The following is a 23,132-nucleotide window of genomic DNA, read 5'->3' as shown; positions in this document are numbered from 1 at the left end:
TCCCCCCACTTTGTCCTCGTAATGGTCTGTAGACCCGGAAACCTAGCTCCTAGCTTCTAAGGGAACAACATTTTAACCCCTCACAGCACAGCTAACTGTCTGGCTTACCCGGGGGTCGAGGTTTCCACGGAAACGAGAAGACGGTCTCTGTGCCTGCGCAGTTGCGCTAGACACACTGGGAAATGTAGTTTTCAGGTAGTCTCTGCGAGGCCTGAGAAATGGCCACAAGATGGCGCCCGAGCGTCGCGTTTGGTTCTCATGAGCCAGAGTCTCTGCTCTCGCTGTTGCTGTGGCCTGAGGCGAGGCTGCCAAAGCCTGAAAGGTCAAACTCTGGTACGGCGCAGGCGGTGTGGCGTCCACGGTGCGGAGTAGAGGCGGAAGCGCGAGTTCTGAGGAGGGTTTAATTTTACTGTATTTTTAAACGGCGTAAAGAGGCTCTGGGCCAGGAGAAGGCTTTGAAGACAGGAACTAGCCCAAGGTGGGGCTACCTTGAGAGATGCGAGCTCTTCTTTACCCTAAGTAGGGCTGCAGTGTCAGGTGGGAATGGAATGGGAACCCGGACGCAGGATTTTAATGTCCCTGCCTGTTGGAGTTGGGCGTTTCCAGGCGGTTCTCCACCGCTTGAGCACTATTGTAAAACCAGAGAATTGACCTCTGAGAAACAGACGTCTCAGTGCTGGGAGTGAGGCTCCTGGATTGAAATCTAGAAACCCAGAATCTGACTGAGGCTCTCCTGGATTCAGTAGTTTCTTCTAAGGCGTGGTTCCTAAACAGCAGTGGTTGTAAGGCCTGCCCTTTGCCCGCCCGTCTGACAGTACTGGAAGGTGACTTGGGCATGTAGACTGGATGGCCCTTTAAGGAGGTAGACATTCCCATTGCCGTAAATTCCCATTGCAACTTCCTGGAAGGAAATTAGGCAATGTCTCATGAAATAAAAAAATGCAGTCTTTGCTTTAGCAATCTTAGAAATATGTCCCACAGATTTAGTAGCAAACAAAATATTTTTGTAAACAAAAATACAGACAAGAGTACTTAGTGAAATGTTACTTGAAATAAGATTTTTAAAAATGTTAAGTATACTGTTTATCAGTGAATGGCCTCTTATATAGCCCGGCAAATGGCACAAACCTTAAATCCCGACCCTGTAGCCTTGGCTCTGTAGACCAGGCTGGCCTCAAACTCACAGAGATCCTCCTGTCTCTCTCTACCTTTTGAGTGCTGGGATTAAAGGTGTGTGCCACCACCACCCGGCTTAGAATTTTAATATGCTGTTGTCTAGGGCCAGTGGGAGGACTCAGTGGATCAAGACACCTGCCACCAAGACTAAATACCTGAGTTCAGTCCTTGGAACCTCCATGTTGGAAGAACTGATTCCCTCTGGTTGTTCTCTTGTCCTGGCATATGTGCACATGCACACACAAAGTATAAAAATGTAACTAAAATTTTTAAATGCTACCACTTACATTTCCAAAGAACACACATACTACTGGATTTGATTACATAACCATCCTTGGAGGCCTCAGAAGCTACGAACAGCCGTTGCCTGTGAAGATGGAAGGGAGGCACTAAAGAGTAAACAGAGACTAAATTCTTCTTTTCTGTTATGCTCTTTAGCAATTGTTTGAACTTTGTATACACATCGTAATTATTCATCTGTATTTCTGATGCAAACAGTTTCCTTAATCCTCCTTTCTAGGGTCCTTGTGAACAGGGGGCTGGAAAGAGCGGAGTTTGTGACTGTCCCTGCTTTTTGAGCTGAGCAAGCAGCAGGAAGCCGGGCTGCCCTCCCAACCCTCATCTCCCCAGGCCTCAGCGTTCTGGTGTGACTCCTGCTTAGCTGCCGGAGGGAAAACAGCCCCATGTTTGCTCAGTACCTTGGGTCAGTAATGAACTAGCTTCACTGTACCCCTCCTTCTGACCCTATGCATGCCACCAGATGGGTTTAAATGACTCTTATTCCAGAGAGCACTCAGAAGCTGAGCTCCAGTTGTGCCTAAACAAAAACCAAAGAGAAGTGGGGGTGACGATGGGGGGTAGTGTTTATGGCTTCCCAGGTTTGCTTTGTTTTACAAAAAACAAACCAACTCTGGGTGCAACTTGGAAGTGATATAGCCAAGGCTGAGACTCAAGTCCACCCAACTCCCCACCAGACTTCTCCACTTTAAGGTTAGGACAGGACTGGACTACCCCAAGGCTTTGGGAAAGACACTTTCATGAAACTGGACACACATGTCTGGAGTCAGTCCTGGCACTGAACACGCTTCCCCGCAACTAGTGGAGTATGTCATCGTGTCCTGAAACACAGAGCATGATCTTGGGGCTAGGATGAAAATGACATCTCTTTCTTTTTGCTTTCGTTTTTTTGAGACAGGGTTTCTCTGAGTAACCCTAGCTGTCCTGGAACTCACAAGAGACCCGCCTGCCTCTGCCCCCATGTGCTGAGATTCAAGGCTTTGGAGGTGATTCTTAAGACCCAAACATCCTCAAGAACTAGCACCAAATATCCTAAACGAAGTCCAGCCTTAAGGACAGGCTTCGTTTGTCCAGGTAGGCAACACAGTTCCTGCTTCCTCACAGTTAACTCCCTGTGCCAGCAGAACCACAAGTCTGATGCTCATTATATGCCTGCTCTCCCTGCTCCTGTTGATGGGCAGGATGGCTAACATTTACCTAGGCTGTACCCTAGAGATGAGGAGATAGCACTGGCTATCCCTTTCCCTCCCCCAACACACCGCTCAACCAAAACAGGTCTGTCACAGGACACCTGAGAGACGTGAGAAAGCTAGAGCAGGGAGGAGAGGGGAAGTGTGGTGTGTCAACAGAGAAGGATCTGATTGAAAGACAGATGGCTTTGTCACCAAATGGAAAAATACTTAGTATGAAAATGCTTTTATTTCTCAGGACAAAGCCAGATACTATTTGACTATGAAAAACTTGACTGGCCAGAGATCTTCAAGAATAAGACTCCCTTTAGCCCAATGACCTGTGACCTCCCTTTAGTCCTGGGCCATGGAAGGACTCAGAGCAGCAGCAGAGACTCGGGTCGACTGTGGGGGGAAGGAGGGCTGTGAGTCTCTCAGAGCCTGTGGGGCTGGGATTGAAAGTGCTGTCTGCCTCTGTGGCCACTGGTCCCCTGGCCTAGCTGCCTGTAGGACTGTGGTAGGCAAGGGTGGAAGGAGCAGGACGGAATGGTCAGAAGTCGAGGGCAAGGGGGACTCGAACCAGAAACTTGCCCAGAAATTTCTGGCTTTAATTTCATGGCTGCATAAAGTGTTAGAGTTTGTGGGAAATGAAACCAGGGTGTTACTACCCTTAAAGGCACCAGGAATGGGTCTACCCATATACGTTATGAAGAAAAGTTGTGAGCCCTTGACAGGTAGACCTGGGTCTGAGACCTAAGGCTGCAGGAAGTGACAAAGGTCTAGGGACTGCTGGGGAGGAGCTGTATGGAGTGTGCAGGCCCACGGGTGCAAAGGGTGCTCATCTGAGGAGTCTGCTTAATGTCTAGGGGACATAGTATAGAGGCCTAGGCCCCACCCTCCTCTCTGCTGTCGTCTACACTGGCCTGCCTCACCATTCTCCGGAGCCTCGGTGGAGAAGACATACCAGCCTCCCCCTGCCCTTGCCCCTGCTCTTGGAAGGCCCGGGTCCTGCTGGCCACCAGGGCAGCACTGTGAAGGGCAACCACAGACTGGCGAGACTTCAGGGCAGGCCAAGGCCCCCTGCGAACTCGCTGACCACCTTTGGCTATTGAAAGCTGAGAGAAGCGGCGAAGAGGCTCTTCATCCGAAGGTTCATGGGAAGAGAAAACCTGGGTGGGGGAGAAAAAGCCATAGGGTGCTCAGAGCCACACTTCCCAAGGGAAAAGCAGCACCCAGCCTGTTCCTTGGCTCACCTGCTTGAGCTTTCTTCTACTCCCTAGAACCTGACTTCAGCCACCTTCCCCTCTCACCCCTCTGCCTTTGCACATTCAACCCAGTGAGCCACAGCTGCAACCGACAGGTGCCAGGCCTGGAAGGAGCTCTATGGACACCAGTGGCTGGGTGCCTCACAGGACACTTGCCTGTGACAATACCCACCATTATCCCATGCCTCCCTATCGGTCCATACCCTGCACCTAAACGTTCTGCCTGCACAGACTCCTTCTTTGGGTCAGCCATGTGACCTCATGTCACATGTGAGGCCTGGCTTCCTCAGGCAAGGGCCAGCTTCCTGTCCTAGCTTGTGCCCAACAGCACTCAGCACACAACATGCTTGTCCACTTAATCAGTAGGTGGACTGTGGGAGTGCAAAGGCCTTCTCTGCTCTGTCCTTTGCTGTGTGACTCCTCGGCACTCAGGACAAACTTCAGGAATGTTCTCCCCTATGCTCTCTAGTGCAGGGAGCTTTTCCAGCCATCAGCTGGCAGTGGAGTTCATGGCCTGGGGATGATGCTCACTCCAAAGCTAGGAGCCAAGGCCCTTAGGAAACAAGCCAGTTTGTCAGGCTGGGACTGGACTGTTCCATGTTCCAAGTCAGACCTGCAACTGCTTAGCCCCTGGGGCCACTGCTCTTGCCTGGCTTGGCATAAAAGGAGGAGCCCAAAGGTGGTCCCCATCCTTAGGTACTCAGGGTGTCTTGAGTTGCCTGGCACTGTCTGATGCAGAAAAGTGTAAGATGGTCAGTGTGGAAGAGGCAAAACAACACCCTACTGTGAGGGGCCTACCGGAGCCCCAAGTCAAGCTCCAGCACTTGCTCCCATATTCCCTTCTGCCAGACAGAGCTCTCCAGCCCAGCCTCACCTCGGGCAGGTCTCCAGCCTCTGGGGTACTCTCTGGCTCTGAAGAGGGCTCCAGGAGACTTATGGAGCGCATGACTCCTCGGAGATTGATGCGGGGCCTCAGCCCAAGCTCTTCTTTGGGGCTTTCATTGCTTTCCTCCAAACCCATAACCATCACCTCCCCACTGCCCCCTGGTTCTGGTGGAAGAGGTGGCAATGGTGTAGAAACTTCAGGTGCCACAGGCTCCTCAGGGGAGACCACACCCACTTTCTGCTCCCAGACATGGCTCTGCCGGCTGTGAGGAGGTGGCTCTGAGTCAGCTTTGAGTGACATAGCAGCCACCCCCCAGTATACACATCAACTTCTCCCTTGTTCCCTCCCCCTATACCTGGCAGTTAGAATGCCCTGGTAGGTCTGTAGTTGGCGCAGGAAACCAGGGTTGGGGCGCACGATGGGCCGGACTTCCTGCACATGGATCAGGGCTTGCTCCAGGCCCCAGCCATACTGTTTCATGGCATAGGCCAGCACCGTGGCAGCAGAACGGCTGACACCCATCTTACAGTGGACTAGCACCCGAGTGCCCTGTGCTCTGTGGAGGTGGGATGTGGTCAGTCCATTCTCCCTCAACCCCCATAGCCTGTGGACTGGCAAGGGGCAGATAAGGGCATAGGACCCAGCAGAAAGGGCATGAGGATAGAGAGGGCAATGAAGGGAACAGAACCAAGGGCAAGATGGGCAGGAGGAGGGCACCAGTCCCCACTGGGAGCTGGGTTTAGCCAGTTCTGTGTGGGCTGGGGCAGCAGAAGCTGGGAGGAGCCCAACCTGGCATCCTCAATGAAGCGGTGTGTCTCCTTCCAGTAGGGCAGCAGCTGTGTGGACTCCTCATCCCAGACACGCACGTTGTGATACTTGAAGCGGTCAGGGAAGAAGTTGTCAATCTCTCGGGCCATGTTCAGGATGTGGCTTACCCTGTACCGGGGGGTCCAAAACCAGACTGATGTGGCCAAGGAACCAGGCTCACTGGCCATTTCCGTTTGGTACTTGGCTCTGAGTCAGGGGATGACAACACTTGGAGCAGGAAGAGAGCTGAGCCAGCCAGCAGCCGATCGACCTTGGGCGCACTGTTTGACTCTGCTGGGAATGAGTTTCCCTGATGAGGTGGCAACACTAACCCTCTTCCATGATTCTGAGAACCTAAGCTGAGGTTAGGGGCTCTCAGCAACAGGTGATAAAGGCTATAGCAGGTCTCCCAGAAGCCCATGGTGGGGGATGGCAGGTTCCTTTCAGAAGTGGCAACCACATCCCTACTAGAAGAAGGTATTTTCTTCTGCCTGAAGAGGTGACCAGGTGGGAAGGAACCTCTTCTGCTTGGCAAGTTCCACCAACGCCCCTTGTCTCAGCACAGCTCAGACCTCATTTCTGCACTATCCTGTGTGCTTAGTGGGGCCGATGGCCAGGCTGTTAGGCCTTAGAGCCCAAGTGAATTCAACATCCCCAGGACTGGATTAAAGCAGAAACAGCAGTGCTGAGGGTGATCTCAGGTTCCAGAAACTGGCCACGGAAGGCTGCGAGAATGACTGGCGGTCCTGAGGCTGGGAACCCTACCTGTTTCTCTGAAGTTCCTCCAGATTGGCAGCATTCCACTCAGAGCCCTGTGGAGTGGGAACAGAAGAGCACCGGGCTCCCGTGGTCTGCCTCTAGCTACAGGACCTGCCATGGTAGCTGCGTGGGTGACCTGGTCCCTACCTCTAACAGCCTGCACTCACCAAGTAGAGGTGGGGGAAGATGCGGGAGGCCCGGTCTTGCTGGGCCATGAGCAGCAACATCTGGTTGTCAATAAAGTCACGGTACTGCTGGAGAGGGCATCCCAGACGCAGCTCCAGGGCCTGGCGGATCTATGAGTATGGTGCAAGGGAGAGAGTCCAGGTCCCCATGCTTATGAAGCTTCTGAGGATGGTACCCTGTCCCATCTACACAGAGCTAAAGTCGGGGATTGGGGAATGCCTCAGAGCTGGAGGAAAGCAAAATGAGAAAGGCCCTAAAAAAAAGGGTGAGTCTCAGGCCCCCGGACACAGCCACCCTGCCCACCTCTTTGGAAGTGACACTCTCTAGGTCACTGCTGTCCAACACCTGCCACAACTCAGCCAGGATCGCCTGCTCCATCTGCTCCTGTTCTGAGGCCCTGGTAGTGATCCTTCAGTAAGAGGCCTTTCCCTCACTGTGGTCCCCCACCCTGCCTCTGCCCTCCATCCTTCCCCTCCCCAGCACTGACTGTCCAGGCTCAGCGATAGGTGGTCGCAGGGACTCCAGGTCAGACATGGCCATCCACTCATTGAGGCAACCCTGGTCAGAGTTCAGTTTCTCCTGATAGTGAGTGGCCCAGACAAGGGCACTGCCCCCAGGCACAAGGCCACTGCCTAGAGCTGCCTCACATGCCTGGTGTAACACCTGCAGCGTGGCCCTGGGACAAGAAAGAGAGGCTAAGACACATGGTCTTACTTGGTTCCCTCTCCTGGGCCTAGAGGACATCTCCCAAGAGGCTGACCTAAGGCTAGGCTGCTGCAGCACTTACCACATGGTCTGGATGGAGATGGGCTTGAAGATTCGGCTCAGACCACCAGATGTCACACTGAAGCCCCTGCAGGAGACCCAGGGACCAAATACCAGCCTCTCAGAGAACCTGCTCATTAGTCAGGTGGGGGGAGGCTGAAGCCCAGAGTCAGGTGACTTTCCCAAGATCAAGCAGAAGAGTAGGTCCCGCCCTAGTCCCATTGCTTTTTAATGCCTGCCTCCCCTTTCTCCTCTTCCCCGTCCTGTTGCCATCTCTTACCCATCGCCATCCAGGTACACCTGGGTATCACTCCAGAGGGGCAAGACCAGGCCCAGGGTACAGCTGTGAGAGCTAACGGGACAGGAGAGCCATTGGCCCTTAGAACCTCACATCTCTGCCCCAGCCCTCCTCTCCCTGCTCCTACCTCCTGTCAGGAAAATCCACCCCCAGAAGAATGGTTTCCTGACTCAGACACTCTCCTGTGGATACTACCAGCAGGTAGCGGAGTCTTGGGGGCCGGGATGCCTCCAGCTGGGCTGCCTGGGAAAATAAAGAAGCCCAGAATCACAGGAGCTCCTGGCTCTGTTCCTTCACTTCCACACAGACATATCTTGCTTCTTGCTAGCCCCTGCTCCCTCTAGCTCCCATAGAGCCCATCAGTGGCTACTTAAAGACACAGTGATACTCAAATTTTGCAGTTTATGACTCAATAACTGCCTTTAGAAGCCTTAAATGGGGAGTATAAGAAAAGGAGGGGAAGCTGGGTGCAGTGACACACAACTTTAATCCCAGCACTTGGGAGGCAGAGGCAGGCGGATCTCTGTGAGTTTGAGGCCAGCCTGGCCTACAAAGTGAGTTCCAGGACAGCTAGCATTGTTACACAGAGAAACCCTGTTGTAGGCCCCCAAAAGAAGGGAGGATAGCATTAATAGAGGCGGCCTCATTTTTCTCCCTCTGCCCAAGGCAGCCTTATTTCTGCCTAGCAAAGGGTTTTATTATTTTTTTTAAATATGTTACTTGTAAGGACGCTTTGTCTGCATGTATGCATCCTGGTACCCAGAGAGAACCAGAAGAGTGTCAGCTATCCTGGGACTGGAGTTAGAGATGGTTGTGAGCTACCCTGTGTGTGCTGGGAATTGAACTAAGGGTCCTCTGGAAGAGCAATCAGAGCTCTTAACCCCTGAACCATCTCTCCAGTTCTGCAAGGAGGTTTTAAAAAACATTGCCACTCGCCAATATTTTATTTGAGAAATGCCTTCTACGAAAGGAACGGTGTAAGGCCTCATTCATGCTAAAAGGATTTCATCTTATAATGGGTTGGAACAACACTCCTGGGGCTGGAGAGATGGCTTAGTGGTTAAGAGGACTGGAGTTCAATTCCCAGCATCCACATGGCAGCTCACACCTGCTTGTAACTCTAGTTCCAGGGCCCTGACACCCTCACACAGGCATATATGCAGGCAAAACACCAAATAACATAAAAATAAAATAAAAAATAACATTCCTGTTCTGAACTCTGCTTTACCAAAGCGTGCATCTTGTTTTTCATACTTTTGCCAACAGCAAGTATCTGCCTCTACACTCGTTCGGGAGCTGACTCTAAGGCTCCAGTAAACCCCAGCCTTCTGTGGGAGCTCTGTTTGCCTGCCTGGCACACCAGCTGCCGAGGCGTGCTTCACAAACCCTGGGAGTGTGAGTCCATCTCTGGGCAGCTCTCTAGTATCAATAGGGGTCTCCTGTGGATTAACAGAAACCTCCCTCATGTACCCCTATCTCTTGGGTCATGCAGGACAAAGCTCCCTTGTCTTTCACAGTCCTCTGGAGAAAGATAAGCTCTTGCCCTGTTAAGATGCCTCTAGCTGAAATGGCAGAGTTCTTGGGGTTTGGGTAATCCCCCCTCCAGTTGCCTGGGTGACCCCTAATCTCACAGTATTGCTCCTCAATAGACACAAGCTCCGCTGGGCCCCTTACCAGGCGGATGTCATCCTGTGGCCTCAGCAGCTCTACCATGAGGTGCAGATGTTGTCTTTGCACTTGTTTCCAGGGACTCTGGAATTCTTGCCCATTGTCGGTCTGGTCCTCAGTGGGCTGCTTCTCACCCAAGGCTTCCTCCATTGACTCAGAGACGGCCTCAGCTGCACTATTATCATCTCCTCCATCTTGAAGTCCCAGAACAGCCCCTCGGAGCACCGCAAAGCTCTGCCTGGCAGAGCGATGGGGAAATGGTTCTGGTCATAGATTTTCAAACTTTAGCAAGGGTGAGTCCCCTGAAGGGATTGCTGCAATGGATTGCTGGCCTGCTCTTCTGAGTCAGCCCTCCTGGAGTGAGGCACAGTTTGCATGTTTAATCAGGACCCTGACAGTGCAGCACCCAGAGGGCCAGCCTTGGGCTCACATCGGGGATGTGTCCCTTTTCTGGGTAGGTTCGAATGCTCGAAGCTTGTCTAGGCACCTATACATCTTCAGGTCCCATCCTGCCCTTGGGCCTGTGATCACTGGCCTGAGCCAAAGTTCAGGTAATGTGTGAAATCATCCACTGACCAGGGCCAAGGTAGCCCTGCTGGTTCTTCCACAAGCCAGGGATGTGATGTTTGCCAGTTCTACCCACAGCACCTGGCTCTCACTTCTCACCTAAGCCTGGGTTTATCTGAGAATACTTCAGTGAGTCCTTGGTCCAATCAAGACACCTGGAGTTCACAATGGCAGCAACCAGACCACAGGCTACAAGGAAGCCATGTGTCTTGAGAAGGGACTCACCTGCGCTGGAGACGGCCTCTGCGCCTGACCACTCGGTCCTGCTGAGAAAGCAGCCCGGGGACAGAGTAAGCAAGCAGCCCCCAGGACAGGAAGCACCCAAAACCTCTCCTTCTTTCTTTTCCCTCAGGGAAACCCTAAGTGGGAAGAAAAAAAAAATCTCCTCCCTCTGAAGCCGATCCCCTCCACAGGCCTCAGGGGAGTCCCGGCCTGAGTACCGGCACAGCGGGGCTGCCAGGGTAGGGGGTTACAGAGTGTGGGAGGGATCTGGGCGAATCTGGGCCTCTGCAGACTGGGCTGGCTCTCAGGACTCCGCATCTACCTAGGTCGAGCTCCTGGGAGCCTCAGGACCTCCCAAGTGCCCTGGAACGTGAGACTCAAGAAGGTCCCTCTCCGCCTACTCCCAGGCGTGAGGCGTCTGCCAGGGGCAGGACGTACTCCCTCAGGCCCAGCTGGAAGCCAACTGCGAAAGGGTAAGTCCGAGCTAAACTCACCGTGGGTCCCACAGGCGTGGAGTGGCCACTAGCCGGCGGCGAGCGACTCACTGTAACCAGCGCCATAAAGCCAGGCCCGGGTCACCTGGACGAGAACCCGGCACGACCCCTCCCACAGCCCTTCGGTCAGTCTCTGCCTTCGCAGGACCAGGAAGGAGAGATTGGAGCCACTAGGGCCGGGCACCTACTCGGGAGCGGCCCTTAAAGGGCCCGACTCATGCCCAGTCCGGCCTCACGGAGCTCGTACCGAGCGGCCGCGGCCCCTCCCCTCCAGGCTTGGCTCAGCTCGCCCCGCCCCGTCCACGCTGGAGGCGGGGCTGAGGGTGGGGCCAAGGGCGGGGCACAGGTGAGGAGCCCAGACCTTAATTTCTCCCCCAGGCTTGGATCGCTGTTCCCACAGGAAGCGCCCAACCCTCCCTCCTTGCTACACCTAGTAAAATCACTTGATTAGCTTTGAACGTCCAGGAAGGAGCAAGAACGATAGCTTTTTTTCTGGGTTGTTTTTTTTTTTTTTTTTTTTTTTTTTGGTTTTTCAAGACAGGGTTTCTCTTTGTAACAGCCTTAGCTGTCCTGAAACTTGCTCAGTAGACCAGGCTGGCCTCGAACTCACATAGATCTGCCTGCTTCTACCTACTGACTGCTGGCCTCTGGAATTTAAGGAGTGAGCCACCACTGTCCATCACCGTCCGGAGTCTTTTTTTTTTTTTTTTTTTTGAGACGGGGTCTTACTATGAGTCTCTGACATGCTTGGAACTCACTATGTAGATCAGGCTGGCCTGGAGTTCACAGAGATCACCAGCGTCTGCCTCCCAAGTACTGGGATTAAAGACTTCTGTCACCATGCCTTGGGATACTGGGTCTTTAATCTACAGTCCAAACTTGTTCTCCTTTTCGCTTAGCCTTCTTTCCTCCACTCTGAGGAAATGATTTTGGGTCTTAGCAATAGTCCACAAAGCACACAGGCATTTCAGGTCTACTGTAGTGGTGAACCAGACAAGACTGAGCCTCTTCCCCAACTACTGCGCAGAGCGGATCGGGGTGTAACTTGCTTAAAGTCCCTCTGGTAGAAGATATTTGGATCTGGGTAGGAATCTGTGCCTACGCTGCAGGGACAAGGGAGGAAGCTTCCTCAGTAAAGGGTAGAATAGGGAGTCCCAGCCTTTTTCTCTCCCCAGCAGGAGTTTGGGCCAGGTTTTGGGGATGCAGGCACCTGGAATTGGGGTGGGTGAGGCAGCACCCAGGGGAACTCTCAGAATTTCCTGGAACACCTACCCTGTGAGGGGATGGCCTTATTTTACAGCTGAAGAGCTAGAGGACCCAAAGCTGAGGTCACCATCCTCAGTCGTCCTCCACCCAGTGTCCCCCTGGCTGCAGCCCAAGGAGGACAGCAAGCCCACTGCTGATGGTCTCTTTATTTCCACCTCGGCCGCACGGCCAGCCTACCTCCAGGGGGCCAGACCCCACGCTCAGCAGCAGTTTATAAATAAATAAATAGAAAACAGGCAGAAGGAATGACCCCAGAGAGCCTTTCCAGGGCCAGTCAGCTCAGTGCTCTGTGAGTGACAGCCGCAGGATCCGCTGTAGGTCTTCCTCCTCCTGCTGACCCCGTCGTTCCTGCTCCTCCTGTTCCCTGGAAGACAACTCCAGGGCCAGGCGAAGCTGCTCCTCAAAACTTGGGGGTGCAGGGGATGGAGGTGTCCTCTGAGGAGATGCTGGCCCCCTGGACTCTGTGGACAACTGCAGGCTCTCCTGGAGGGCCCTTCAGGGCAAGGGTTGAGGGGAGAACAGACCAATGAGAAGGCTTGGAGAGAAGCGTTTGTGAGATGACCTCATGTCATCGTGAGAGACAAGCAGTCAGGGAGAGAGACAAGCAAGACTCTTTTGGCCTGGCCTGGTCCTTGTAGTGAGCAGCATTTTGTCTTGGGAAAGTATGGAGCCCTAGGGTTAGAACTCCCTTGTTTCCCACCCCTCCCCCCACCAGCCAGCCAAGGACCCACACACAGAGTTCCTGGGGGACTCACTGCTCCAGCTGAAGCTGCTCTTCAAACACTGTGACTTGGGGAGGAGGAAGAATGCCAGGCCGCGTGTTGGTCAGGGCTTCCCACACAGTCACCTGCAGCAGAGCCCAGAACTGTCACCTCAGGCCTGTGGCTGTAGAGGTCGTGGCCCACCTTCCACCTGCATCACCCCACCTGCTCTGCCTCCACCTGCATCACCCCACCTGCTCTGCCTCCACCTGCGTCACCCCACCTGCTCTGCCTCCACCTGCGTCACCCCACCTGCTCTGCCTCTGTGCCGGCCTCAAGCAGGCTCTGCTGGATGGCGAACTGCAGCAGGCTGTCATCCTCATCTGGAAGGGGCTCACTGCGCTCAGCGCCCAGCACGCTGTACCCCTCAGGCACCTCGAACACTGTGGGGTCCACCTCACATGGAAAAGGGCTTCCTGGGCAGAGTACCAGCAGGGTCACATTCAGCCCCAAGGCTGATCAGACAGCTGAGCAGTCACCTAGCCCTCCTGGAGCTATAGCCATACCTGAAGCCGAAATGGCAGAACTGGGGGCGGGGACCCACACCGAGCTTACAGGCTCATCACAGCCACACAGGTTACTGAAGGTGATTCGGGCATTGAGCACGTGGAAGAGAGGAATCTCTGAGAGGAGAGAGCCAGGCTTGAGTTGCTTGCCCCCTGTAGTAACCTCAACCCTGAGGAAGGTGTCATGCCTATGTCCTGGTTGCCCCTTAGTCGTCTTCTCACCAATCTTGACAGGGAAGCCTGGTGGGAGGCGTAACGTGATGAAATCCCGCAGCTTGGCAAAATGAGCATTGCTGATGGCCATCAAGTCAATGATGGGTGTCACCTGATCACCCAAGGACAGTGGGTGCTCCTCACTTAGCCACAGCGTTGCCTTGAACCTATCCAGCCGACCAGAGAAAGTGTGTCAGGAACCCCTGGCACCTCACTCTTTCCAGTCACCTGTCTGTGGTACCCTTCTCCCTGCTCAGCTCCTATTGACTGTTGCCCCTAGGAACTCAGCACTGGCTCTAAAGTCCGAGATGTCTCAGCCCCTGGCGCATTTCTGGGGCTGAGGGCTCTGTGCCACTCTTTTGATCTGCATGAGGAGGGGTAGGAGCCAGCCTGGGCTCATCTCTGGGCCTTGTCCATAGCCCAGTCTCTATCTAAAGCTTGTCAGCACCATACACTTGAGTATGCTGGACATACAAACACAAAATCACTGTGCTCGAGTGTTAAGCACAGCCCAGAGGTCAAGACTTTGGGGTTTAATTCCCATCTCCAAACAATGTGTGAGTAGAGACACGTGAGGCTGCGTGGAGTCTGTTAGATTTGCTCTAAGGCACTGTCACTGTGTCTACATCCGTGTGACATGAACATCTGGTGGACTTTCTGTTTTTCTGAAGAAGAAAACAGACTCCCAGGAGGGAAGATCATCTCTTTGGGATATAGACCACTGGACAGCAGAGCTGTAAGCCCACTCTGCCATGCTCTAGTTCCTGGCACATGCTCACTGAGTTGAACAGAAAAACAAGCCAGGATTGGTGTAATCCCACCACTTGGACCGGTTTGAGTTGGAGGTCAGCCTGAGCTACATAAGGAGCTACAAGCCAGGGCTACAAAGTAGGACCCTGTATCATAAAGCCCAAAATAAACAAACAAAAAGGCAAATACACTGGTGATGTCACACAAGTATGACCAACTCCCTGGGCCCAGGTACATGCTAGGTGTCAAACATGCTCCCACCCTCTAGAACTGATCCAGAGAAGTCTAGGTGAGCAGATTCCTCACTGGGATGCACTCCATGCATGGCAGGACTCCCTACCCTGCCCCCAGACCTCACCTCTGCACTTTGCTGGACATCTCAATGGGGCGGCCGATGTTTCTTGATTCCAGGCTGAAGCTGGGATCAAAGTACTCCTCGGGGGAAATAGCTGTGGGGTTGGTGGGGCTGGGGGCCTGCTGCACTGGAGCCTGAGTGGACCCAGGGCAGGACTTAGCCTTCAGTATGAACAGAAGGTGCCCCACCCACCGCGGTCTGGCCCAGCCCTTCCCCAGCCAAGCTCACCCCACTGTGGGAGGAGTGCTGCTGCGCCATCCCCAGGAAGGACTGGAACGGAGTCTTCCCCCCTGAGAAGAAGGAGTGGGAACCATGAGGGAACTTTGGGCAACTCCCAGGCCTGTGTTCTGTCATTGTCTGTCTGGGAGGCCCCTGCCGAATGGGAGAGAGGGAGGCCTCGCACCCTGCTGGGTGGTCAAGCCCTGGCTCAGACCACAGAATGACCGGGCAGCAGGCAGTCGCACCTGGGTTTACCTTTGCTCCTTAACTTGTCCTGATCAGAGAGGTGCTCCGTTCTTGTGCGTGTCACCAGCTCCACGTTGGTGGCACTGTACACCTGAGGATCAGGGGGACACATGGGGAACGCAGGGTTCAGAGTCTAGTTTTCGTCAGCCCAGGATCCAAGTCCTTCTGTTCCCTGAGACACAAAAAAGTTCCCCACAGGAGAGCAGATGGTAGGGTCTGAACCCCAGGAGTCATTAGCAGGGACATGTAGTCAGAGAGGCAAGAAAAACAAAACAAAACAAAAACACCCCTTATTTCATCCCAGAGCCTAAGGAGGGGTCAGCAGGGGCTGGATCTCTGGGCGGCCACTGAAAGTTACTTGGGCTGATTAGGTTTCTGGGATCAAAAAAACTGGGGCTGGAGCGATGGCTCAGAGGTTAAGAGCACTGACTGCTCTTCCAGAGGACCCGAGTTCCCAGCAACCACATGGTGGCTCACAACCATCAGTAATGAGATCTGGTGCTCTCTTCTGGCCTGAAGGCATACATGGAGGCAGAACACTGTATACATAATAAATAAATAAGTCTTTTAAACAACAACAAAAGAACCGATCTCACCTCTCTCTCCACAGCATGAAGGGTAAAGGAGCAGCCCCCAGGTCCCACAAGACTATCCCCCAAGTCCCCTAGCCCAGTAGCCCCTCTTGCCTTGGCCTCGTAGCCACTAACGGTCTCCATCTTCTCAGACCGCCATCCCCAGATACCGCATTTGTTCCTGCAACAGACCAGACAGGAGTAGTGAGGACACGCACCCCTCCCCCAGTACACAACCACAACAGACCAGACAGGAGTAGTGAGGACACGCACCCCTCCCCCAGTACACAACAAACATTCCTTCAGCTAACTGGTGGCCCTGACTACTCAATTGCCAAGGTCCCTACCCACAGTGACACACAGAGGGGGCTGATCTAGGACTGGACAGCTAGAACATTTGCACAAGGGCAAGACCAGAAGTGTAAGAGTAATTATTTTATTGTTATTTATTATTAGGTATGACAATGGTGTTGGGGCTCAGTTAAAAACAGTGCAGAAATAAGAAGCATTTGTTACTGAGATAGTAAGATATCTAGAATGACTGTTTCTTCTTGTTGCTGTTTGAGACAAACACATATCCCTGGTTGCCCTAGAACTCACTATGTAAACCAGGCTGGTCTTGAATTTATAGAGATCCACCTGCCTCTAGCTCCTGAGTGTGCACACTTACACACACAAATAAAATAGTAGTAATTTATATGAAATGGACAAACTCCTTGTGAGGCCCAAACTTCTGAAACTGACGTAAGAATACATGATCTAAGTAAGGTGCCTCTAGCAAGTGAGGGAGTTCCTCTCTTCCCGTTACCTACAGAGAGAAGCGCAGCACTGAGTGGCTTTACCGTGGGGTTCTACCAACCATTTGAAGAATTAGTGTCAGGTATTTGCCAACTCTTCTACAAAATGGATGATGAAGGAATGCTTTCCAACTCAGGCCATCAAATTTTGCCCACATGTCAAAACCAGACAAAAACATGAAAAAGAAACTGTAGGCTCTGGTACAGCTTACAGAGCTTGCCTGGGGTTGACCACCAGCGCAGAAAGAGAGAGAGAGAAAGAAAAAGAAGCAAGGGAGACAAATAGACTGGCTACAGACCAATAAATCCTAGACAAAATCCTCAACAAATTACTAGCTAACAGGGCTGGAGAAATGGCTCAGCAGTTAAGAGCACTGACTGCTCTTCCAGAGAACCCGGGTTCAATTCCCAGCACCCACATGGCAGCTCATAACTGTCTGAAAATCCAGTTCCAGGGGATCTGACACCGTCACACCAATGCACATAAAATAAAGATAAATAAATCATAAAAAAAAATTACTAGCTAACAGACTCAGGCAGTGGCGAGGCAGGCCTTTAATCCCAGAACTCTGGAGACAGAGGCAAGATCTCTGTGAGTTCAAGGCCAGCCTGGTCTATAGAGTGAGTTCCAGGACAGTCACCACTATACAGAGAAACCCTGTCTCAAAAAACAAAACAAATCTAACAATAAATGGAAAGAATTCTATACAAGAATCAAGTAACATTATCCCAGGAATGCCAGGTTGGTTCAGTTTTGAAAGAATCAATCATATGGGGGGCTGGAGAGATGGCTCAGTGGTTAAGAGCATTGCCTGCTCTTCCAGAGGTCCTGAGTTCAATTCCCAGCAACCACATGGTGGCTCACAACCATCTGTAATGAGGTCTGGTGCCCTCTTCTGGCCTGCAGACATACACACAGACAGAATATTGTATACGTAATAAATAAATAAATAAATAAATAAATAAATAAAAAAAGAATCAATCATATGAATAGAAATCTTTGGGTATATAGTGGTTTGAATAAAAATGAATTATTTTTGAATAAGAATTAAATGAGAATAATAATAGGCTCATATATATATTAATTTATATATATATATACATATATATATATATGAATTAAGTCATCAAGGAGTGGCACTATAGGGAAGAATTAGAAGGATCAGGAGCATGGCCTTGTTGAGGGAAGTATGTCACTGGGGTGGGCTTTAAGGTTTTAAAAGCCCATGCCAGGCCCAGTGTCTCTCTCTCTCTCTTTGCTTGCAGATCAGGATGTAGCTCTTCACCACTGCGCTTCTCATCATGCTTTCTGCCATGATGACAATGGACTAAACCTCTGACACTGTAAGCCAGCCTCCAATTAAATGCTTTCTTTTATAGGAGTTGCAGTGGTCACGGTGTCTCTTCATAGCAGATGGTGGCTAAGACACAGTGGTAATGGAGATCAAACCAAGGGTCTCGCACGTGCGAACCATCCGTTTACTACTGAACTATACTCCCCACTAGCAAAAGAACACTTTGAAGGAATTGAAGGAATCACATGGTCATATCAACGAGGCACTGAACAACTCTAACACTCTTTCATAAATAAATAAATAAAGCTAGGTATGGTGGCACAAACCTTTAATCCCAGCACTTAGGAGGCCGAGGCAGGCGGATCTCTGTGAGTTCGAGGCCAGCCTGGTCTACAAGAGCTAGTTCCAGGACAGGCTCCAAAGCTACAGAGAAACCCTATCTTGAAAAAAAAAATTGGGGCTGGATAGATGGCTCAGTGGTAAGAGCACTTCCTGCTCTACCACAGGACCAGAATTTGAATCTAGTACTTATATCAGGCTGCTCATACACGGCTCCGAGGAACCTGATACCTCCTTCTGGCCTCCTCAGGTAGTACACACACATATATGCAAGCAAACACTCATACAATTAAAGTCTTTTTATTTTAATATGAAGGAATTTACTAAAAATCTAGTGAAAATAATGAGTGTAGCAATGTTCAAGAATATGTAACCAATATAGAGTTATATTTTTATATTCACTATGAACAAATCTAAACCTTAAGAATGAAGAGTTGGGGGAGATGGCTTTTAGTGATTACAAGTCATATTACTTTTTGTTGTTGTTTTTTGTTTTTCGAGACAGGGTTTCTCTGTGTCTCAGAACTCATTCTGTAGACCAGGTTGGCCTTGAGCTCACAGAGATTCACCTGCCTCTGCCTCCTGAGTGCCTGGATTAAAGATGTGCGCCACCACTGCCTGGCTTACATATTGCTCTTTTAGAGGACCCAGGTTCCATTCCCAGCACCCACATAGTAGCTCACAACCATCCTTAATTCCAGGTCCAGGAGACCCAAAGCCCTCCTCTGGCCTCCATGGGTACTAGGCACATATATGGTCCACATCTATACATGTAAGCAAAATGTTCTCTCATAAAATAAACATATAGATCTAATTTTTAAAAATTAATGAAATTATATTATGATCTGATGGGGTATGGTAGTGGATACCTATAAACCCCAGGGACTCAGAGACTGAGGCAGGAGATCAACTGTGCTTCATTGTCAGGACAGCTCACAAATTTCTGAGTTTGAAGCCAGCAAGGTCTACAGAGTAAGTTCCAGAACAGCCAGGGCTACACAGTGAAAAATCTGTCAACAAACAAAAATAAAATAAGCTCAAGAGTTGAAATAAACATTTGTCAAAAAATAAAAAAATGAATAAAATGACCCAATTTGCACATGAAAAAAATCTTCAGCATCATTAGTCTTTAGAGAAATGTCAATCAAAACCACAATGAGTTGTCACTTCCCATTCATCAGCCTAGCTGGAATGCAAAAATCAAAGAATGATCAATAACAAGCATTGGTGAAAATGTGGAGAGGAATCCTCACACACTGTTGGAGGCCATAAAATGATTCAGGCCATTTGGTAAAAAGTCTGGCATTTCCTCATACAAAAATAAAATAAAATAAAATAAATAAATAAAATTGAGTTGTTATATAAAACCCAGAAATTTCACTCAAAAGTCAGGAATATGTCCAGGAGAAATGAAATGTTCACACAAAGTTTATATAAAAGTACATAGTTTGATTATTACTAATAGGAAAACTGTAGGAACAACCCAAATGTCTACTGATGGAATTATATAAATAAAGAAGTAAAGAATAATTATGAGGACTGGAGAGATGGCTCAGCGGTGAAGAACATTTTACCTGTTTTTGTAAAGAACTGGTGTCAGTTCCAAGTACTCACATGGTGGCTTACTATCATCTCTCTCCAGTTCTGAGGGCTCTGATGCCCTCTTCTGGTCTCTTTGGGCACTGCATGCACACAATGATCATAGATACATGCAGGCAAAACCCTCATACACATAAAATATAAGTAAATCTTTAAAAAAGTAATTATGGTACGTATGGATCTCTTAGTCCATAAAAAAGAATGAAGAGTTACATGCTATAGTTACAGTTTGCATAGACCTTGAAAACATAAAGTAACAAATCAATACACAAAAAGCAACATATTTGCAATCTCATTGTGTGCAAATAGTAACAGAGAATAGATTAGTGGACACTTAGGGCTGGGTGAAGGGAGAATTCAGGTAAAGGGTTACTTTTTGAGATGATAAAACTTTTTAAAAATTAACTGTGGCGATGGCATATTTGTTAATGTAAACCATAGTAACCCTTGTACTCCAATCTAAGCAGCCTCTAGCGAAGGGGGATCAGCCTCCCATAAGTATCAGGGACCTTAAGGATAGTTCTGCTTTTATTAATGTTGGTTTACATTGGGCATGGTAACATACACACACACACACACACACACACACACCCCTATAATCTCAGTACTTAGGATTTGAGACAGAAGGATCTCTAGTACAAGACCAGCCTGGGCTACATAGTGAGACTCTAACTTTTTTTTTTTTTTTTTTTCGAGACAGAGTTTCTCTGTGTAGCTTTGGAGCCTGTCCTAGAACTAGCTCTTGTAGACCAAGCTGGTCTCGAACTCACAGAGATCCGCCTGCTTCTGCCTCCTGAGTGCTGGGATTAAAGGCGTGTGCCACCACCGCCCGGCCAGAGACCCTAACTTAAAAAAAAAAAAATGTGTGTTTCCCTATCTCTCCTCCATCGCCACCCATGCTGTGCCAGGCCCCAACTGACCTCTCGAAGGCCACATTGCGAGTGTCCAGGTGGGTGGAGACAATAGGCGAGGTGAGGCGACTGGCTACATGTTCCTCACTGGGCCGCATGGCAGCCAGCAGTGCTTCCGGTTCATGCAGAGCTGGACCTAGTGTCTCTGTGTGCACCACCTGCCGGTCATGGTCCACCTCCATCACCAAGGCTCCTGCCTCTGTCAGCGGCAGGGGTGTCACAGGAGGGGAACGGATCAGTGAGCTATTCTCAGCCACCTGCTGCTAAGTAGATACATCCTCAGCCCCTGGGTCCCTCTCCACCCTCAGCCTCAGTCTCCACTTCCAGGAAGTGCAGAAGTCATGGAGAGAATCTGAGCATGCCAACCACATCTGTCCATGCAGTAAGTGCCCCAGAGCTCACCCTGACCCCTGAAGATGAAGCTCCTCCGGCCACGTTGCCAGGTCATGTGTTCAAAGCCCAAGAGACTAGTATCCACTCGCAGGCTCTCACCACGCTTCCACACGCGGTACACATCGCTCGGACACATCTTAGACACAAGGGGTACTGCAAGGAGTCTCAAAGTTATCAGGAACCTTCCCCCAAAGAGCCCACTCCAAGCCTAGCAGTCAGTTGGTCCCCACTCACCCCAGCTGGTGAACTCCCACTTCATTTCCACGTAGAAATCGGGGGCCTAAGAGAGACCAAAGCTGCCTGTTAGGGCCTGTGGTCTGGTGTCAAAGCTTAGCAGGCTTTGAGGCTCATAGTCTACCATTACTCTTTGGGAGCTCACAAATTATGCTGCAGTGCTGTGACCCAGCTACACTCCCACTCCAATCACACCCTGCCAAGGAGAGACCCTAAAATATTCTATACATAAAGAAACTATAAGCACTGGTAGCCTGGGGCCAGTCAACATGGACCACAGGCCACTGTGGGGCCCTCCAAGGGCCTTTGTCTTTTTTTGTGTGTGTCTCTGAGTCCTGATCTGGAAAGGGGACACAATAACCCTTCCAGGCACAAGGGTGCTTCTGCCCCTTGCAAGCTTAAGGCATTCTAGGGTCCAGGCCATCTCTATCCAGTCACCCTTCTGGAAATTTACTTTCTCTAATAGGCCTAAGAGATTCCTGGCATCAGGGATCCTTAGTGTTGGTAAATGTTTTCCTTCCAAAAGACCCAGTCTCATGTGTATGGGCCTGGATCCTCTATTTCTTACGTGCCCTTTGGCAGAGGTAAACGCATAAATGGGAAACATACTGCACAGCCTATGTATTTAACTCTTCAAAGGCCAGGCCTGTCACAGGGACCTGCTGGCCCCTGTTGTGATACCTCACTTCCTTACTGACCACATTCTGTACCCTACCATACCTGACGAAGTTTATTGAGCAGTTCTGGAATGCCAGCCAACCTCTGTGTGGCCCTCTGGAAGTCCCGATACTGGAGTACCAACTGTACCATCTCAGGGTCTCCAGTGCTGACTGCCTCCTGCAGGACTAGAGACGATCGATCGCTAGGAAAGCCCTCTTAGTGACCCCAGGCTCGACTACTCACTCCCACCCATCAACCCCTGCCCTGTTTAGTACCTGCCCAGCCCTGGTGGCTCTCTTTGCCCACGTTGGCATTATGTCGAAGAAGGACTCTCACAGACTCCAAGTTCCCCAAGGACACAGCCAGTTCCAGGGGGGTCCGCCCTCGGGGATCCTCCTGTTCAATGTTGTGCTGAGGGAGATGGGATATTCAACACAAGGCAAGGGAGAGCCAAAGCAAGGAGGTCATTGGATTGAAAAGGACTAGAGTTACTACGGAAATAAGGAGAGTAACCAGGTCAGTGAGAAAATAGAGGGTGGCCTATGTGGGCTGGAGGATGCCGGGTTAAAGGAGGCAGTGAGAACCATGGCAAGGGTTTGCTCATTTCTCCTGCCCACTGCTAGCCTGAGTTGAGGGCCTAGTGGCTGAGTCTAGAGAGAGATGTGAAGAGTCTGGATCGACTTGGGGACCAAGAGCAAGGTTCTTATCCATAATCTAGCTTAGAGGTGGAGCTAGAGGTGGAGGGTGAATCCGGAGCTTAATGTAATACCAAATGGGCCGAGAACAGAGCTAGGCCCAGTGCAGGCAGATGCAGCTAAAGGGCAGGTGACCTGGGCTTCAGACAGGGCTGAAGCTAAGGAGTCAGAATGCGGCAGTGGAGCAGAGCACGGGCAAGTGTGCTGCAGGATGAATTCCGCACCTCGGCAGGGGAGACCAACCGGATCCACTGCGGGTCCTCACCTGACGGCTGTGCAGCGCGGCCTCCAGTTCGCGGTGCCGGTTCGCCCAGACTAGCCGGTGCAGTGGGAAGGTGGGGCCCAAGGCGGCCATGCTGGGCCTCAGAGCCGCATCCCGAGTGAACGGCCCACCCCTTCTAGGCCTGCGCCTGGCACTGCCCCAGCGTCTTCTCTCAGAGCCGCACCTCAGCTGCACCGGCCACAGCCCCGCGGACCCCTAGCAGGAGCCGCGGCAGCAACATCGAGGGCGGGGCGGGGACGGGGGCGGGGCTACAGGGGATGGGGCGTGGCTTCGGGCTCGGCGCCCCCTCGCCTTCTGCAGCCATGGCAACCACTTCAGGCCTGCGCGCTGGAGGCGGGCAGAGAGGAGGGGGTGTTGTCCAGTCTCCAGGGCAACCACATGCGCCCCTGGAACAGCCGGAACCTCGTTTCGAGGCCGCTAGGGTCGGTAGGGGGCGTTTCGGTGGGCGGGGCCTAGCTGCATCTCCTCCAGTGCCCTCA

General features: G+C 51.3%; 2 protein-coding genes across 4 annotated transcripts; both read right to left on the bottom strand.

Moving 5' to 3' along the window:
• Nucleotides 1-2,873: 2,873 nt before the first annotated feature.
• On the bottom strand, nt 2,874-10,824 carry Ssh3 (slingshot protein phosphatase 3). Of its 3 annotated transcripts, none has more exons than XM_048458179.3 (14): nt 10,560-10,824; nt 10,069-10,109; nt 9,283-9,514; nt 7,736-7,851; nt 7,591-7,662; nt 7,333-7,398; nt 7,033-7,221; nt 6,849-6,954; nt 6,527-6,655; nt 6,366-6,412; nt 5,583-5,729; nt 5,149-5,349; nt 4,782-5,055; nt 2,874-3,811 (listed from the first exon to the last, which is right to left on the bottom strand). In XM_048458179.3, exons 1-14 carry the CDS (start codon nt 10,623-10,625, stop codon nt 3,527-3,529), a joined length of 1,971 nt encoding a protein of 656 aa, XP_048314136.1. In that variant the 5' UTR covers nt 10,626-10,824; the 3' UTR covers nt 2,874-3,526. The 3 variants fall into 3 exon arrangements, with proteins under 3 accessions (XP_048314136.1, XP_048314138.1, XP_048314140.1); XM_048458181.3 differs by having other exon boundaries at nt 6,849-6,942; nt 10,560-10,820; XM_048458183.3 differs by having other exon boundaries at nt 6,849-6,942; nt 10,069-10,106; nt 10,560-10,820.
• Nucleotides 10,825-11,953: 1,129 nt separating this feature from the next.
• On the bottom strand, nt 11,954-22,887 carry Ankrd13d (ankyrin repeat domain 13D). The gene is made up of 15 exons (XM_048458297.3): nt 22,636-22,887; nt 21,951-22,086; nt 21,736-21,860; nt 21,016-21,061; nt 20,791-20,934; nt 20,398-20,587; nt 15,562-15,628; nt 14,885-14,966; nt 14,639-14,700; nt 14,414-14,544; nt 13,315-13,472; nt 13,093-13,209; nt 12,839-13,002; nt 12,581-12,672; nt 11,954-12,318 (listed from the first exon to the last, which is right to left on the bottom strand). The coding sequence occupies exons 1-15, from the start codon at nt 22,723-22,725 to the stop codon at nt 12,105-12,107; spliced, it is 1,818 nt and encodes a 605-aa protein (XP_048314254.1). The 5' UTR covers nt 22,726-22,887; the 3' UTR covers nt 11,954-12,104.
• Between the last annotated feature and the right edge of the window lie 245 nt (nt 22,888-23,132).

This window comes from Myodes glareolus, chromosome 7, assembly GCF_982192425.1.
Source record: "Myodes glareolus chromosome 7, mMyoGla1.1, whole genome shotgun sequence".
Lineage (NCBI taxonomy): Eukaryota > Metazoa > Chordata > Mammalia > Rodentia > Cricetidae > Myodes > Myodes glareolus.
Note: the sequence above shows the minus strand (reverse complement) of the source record. Positions and strands in the feature narration are given on the sequence as shown.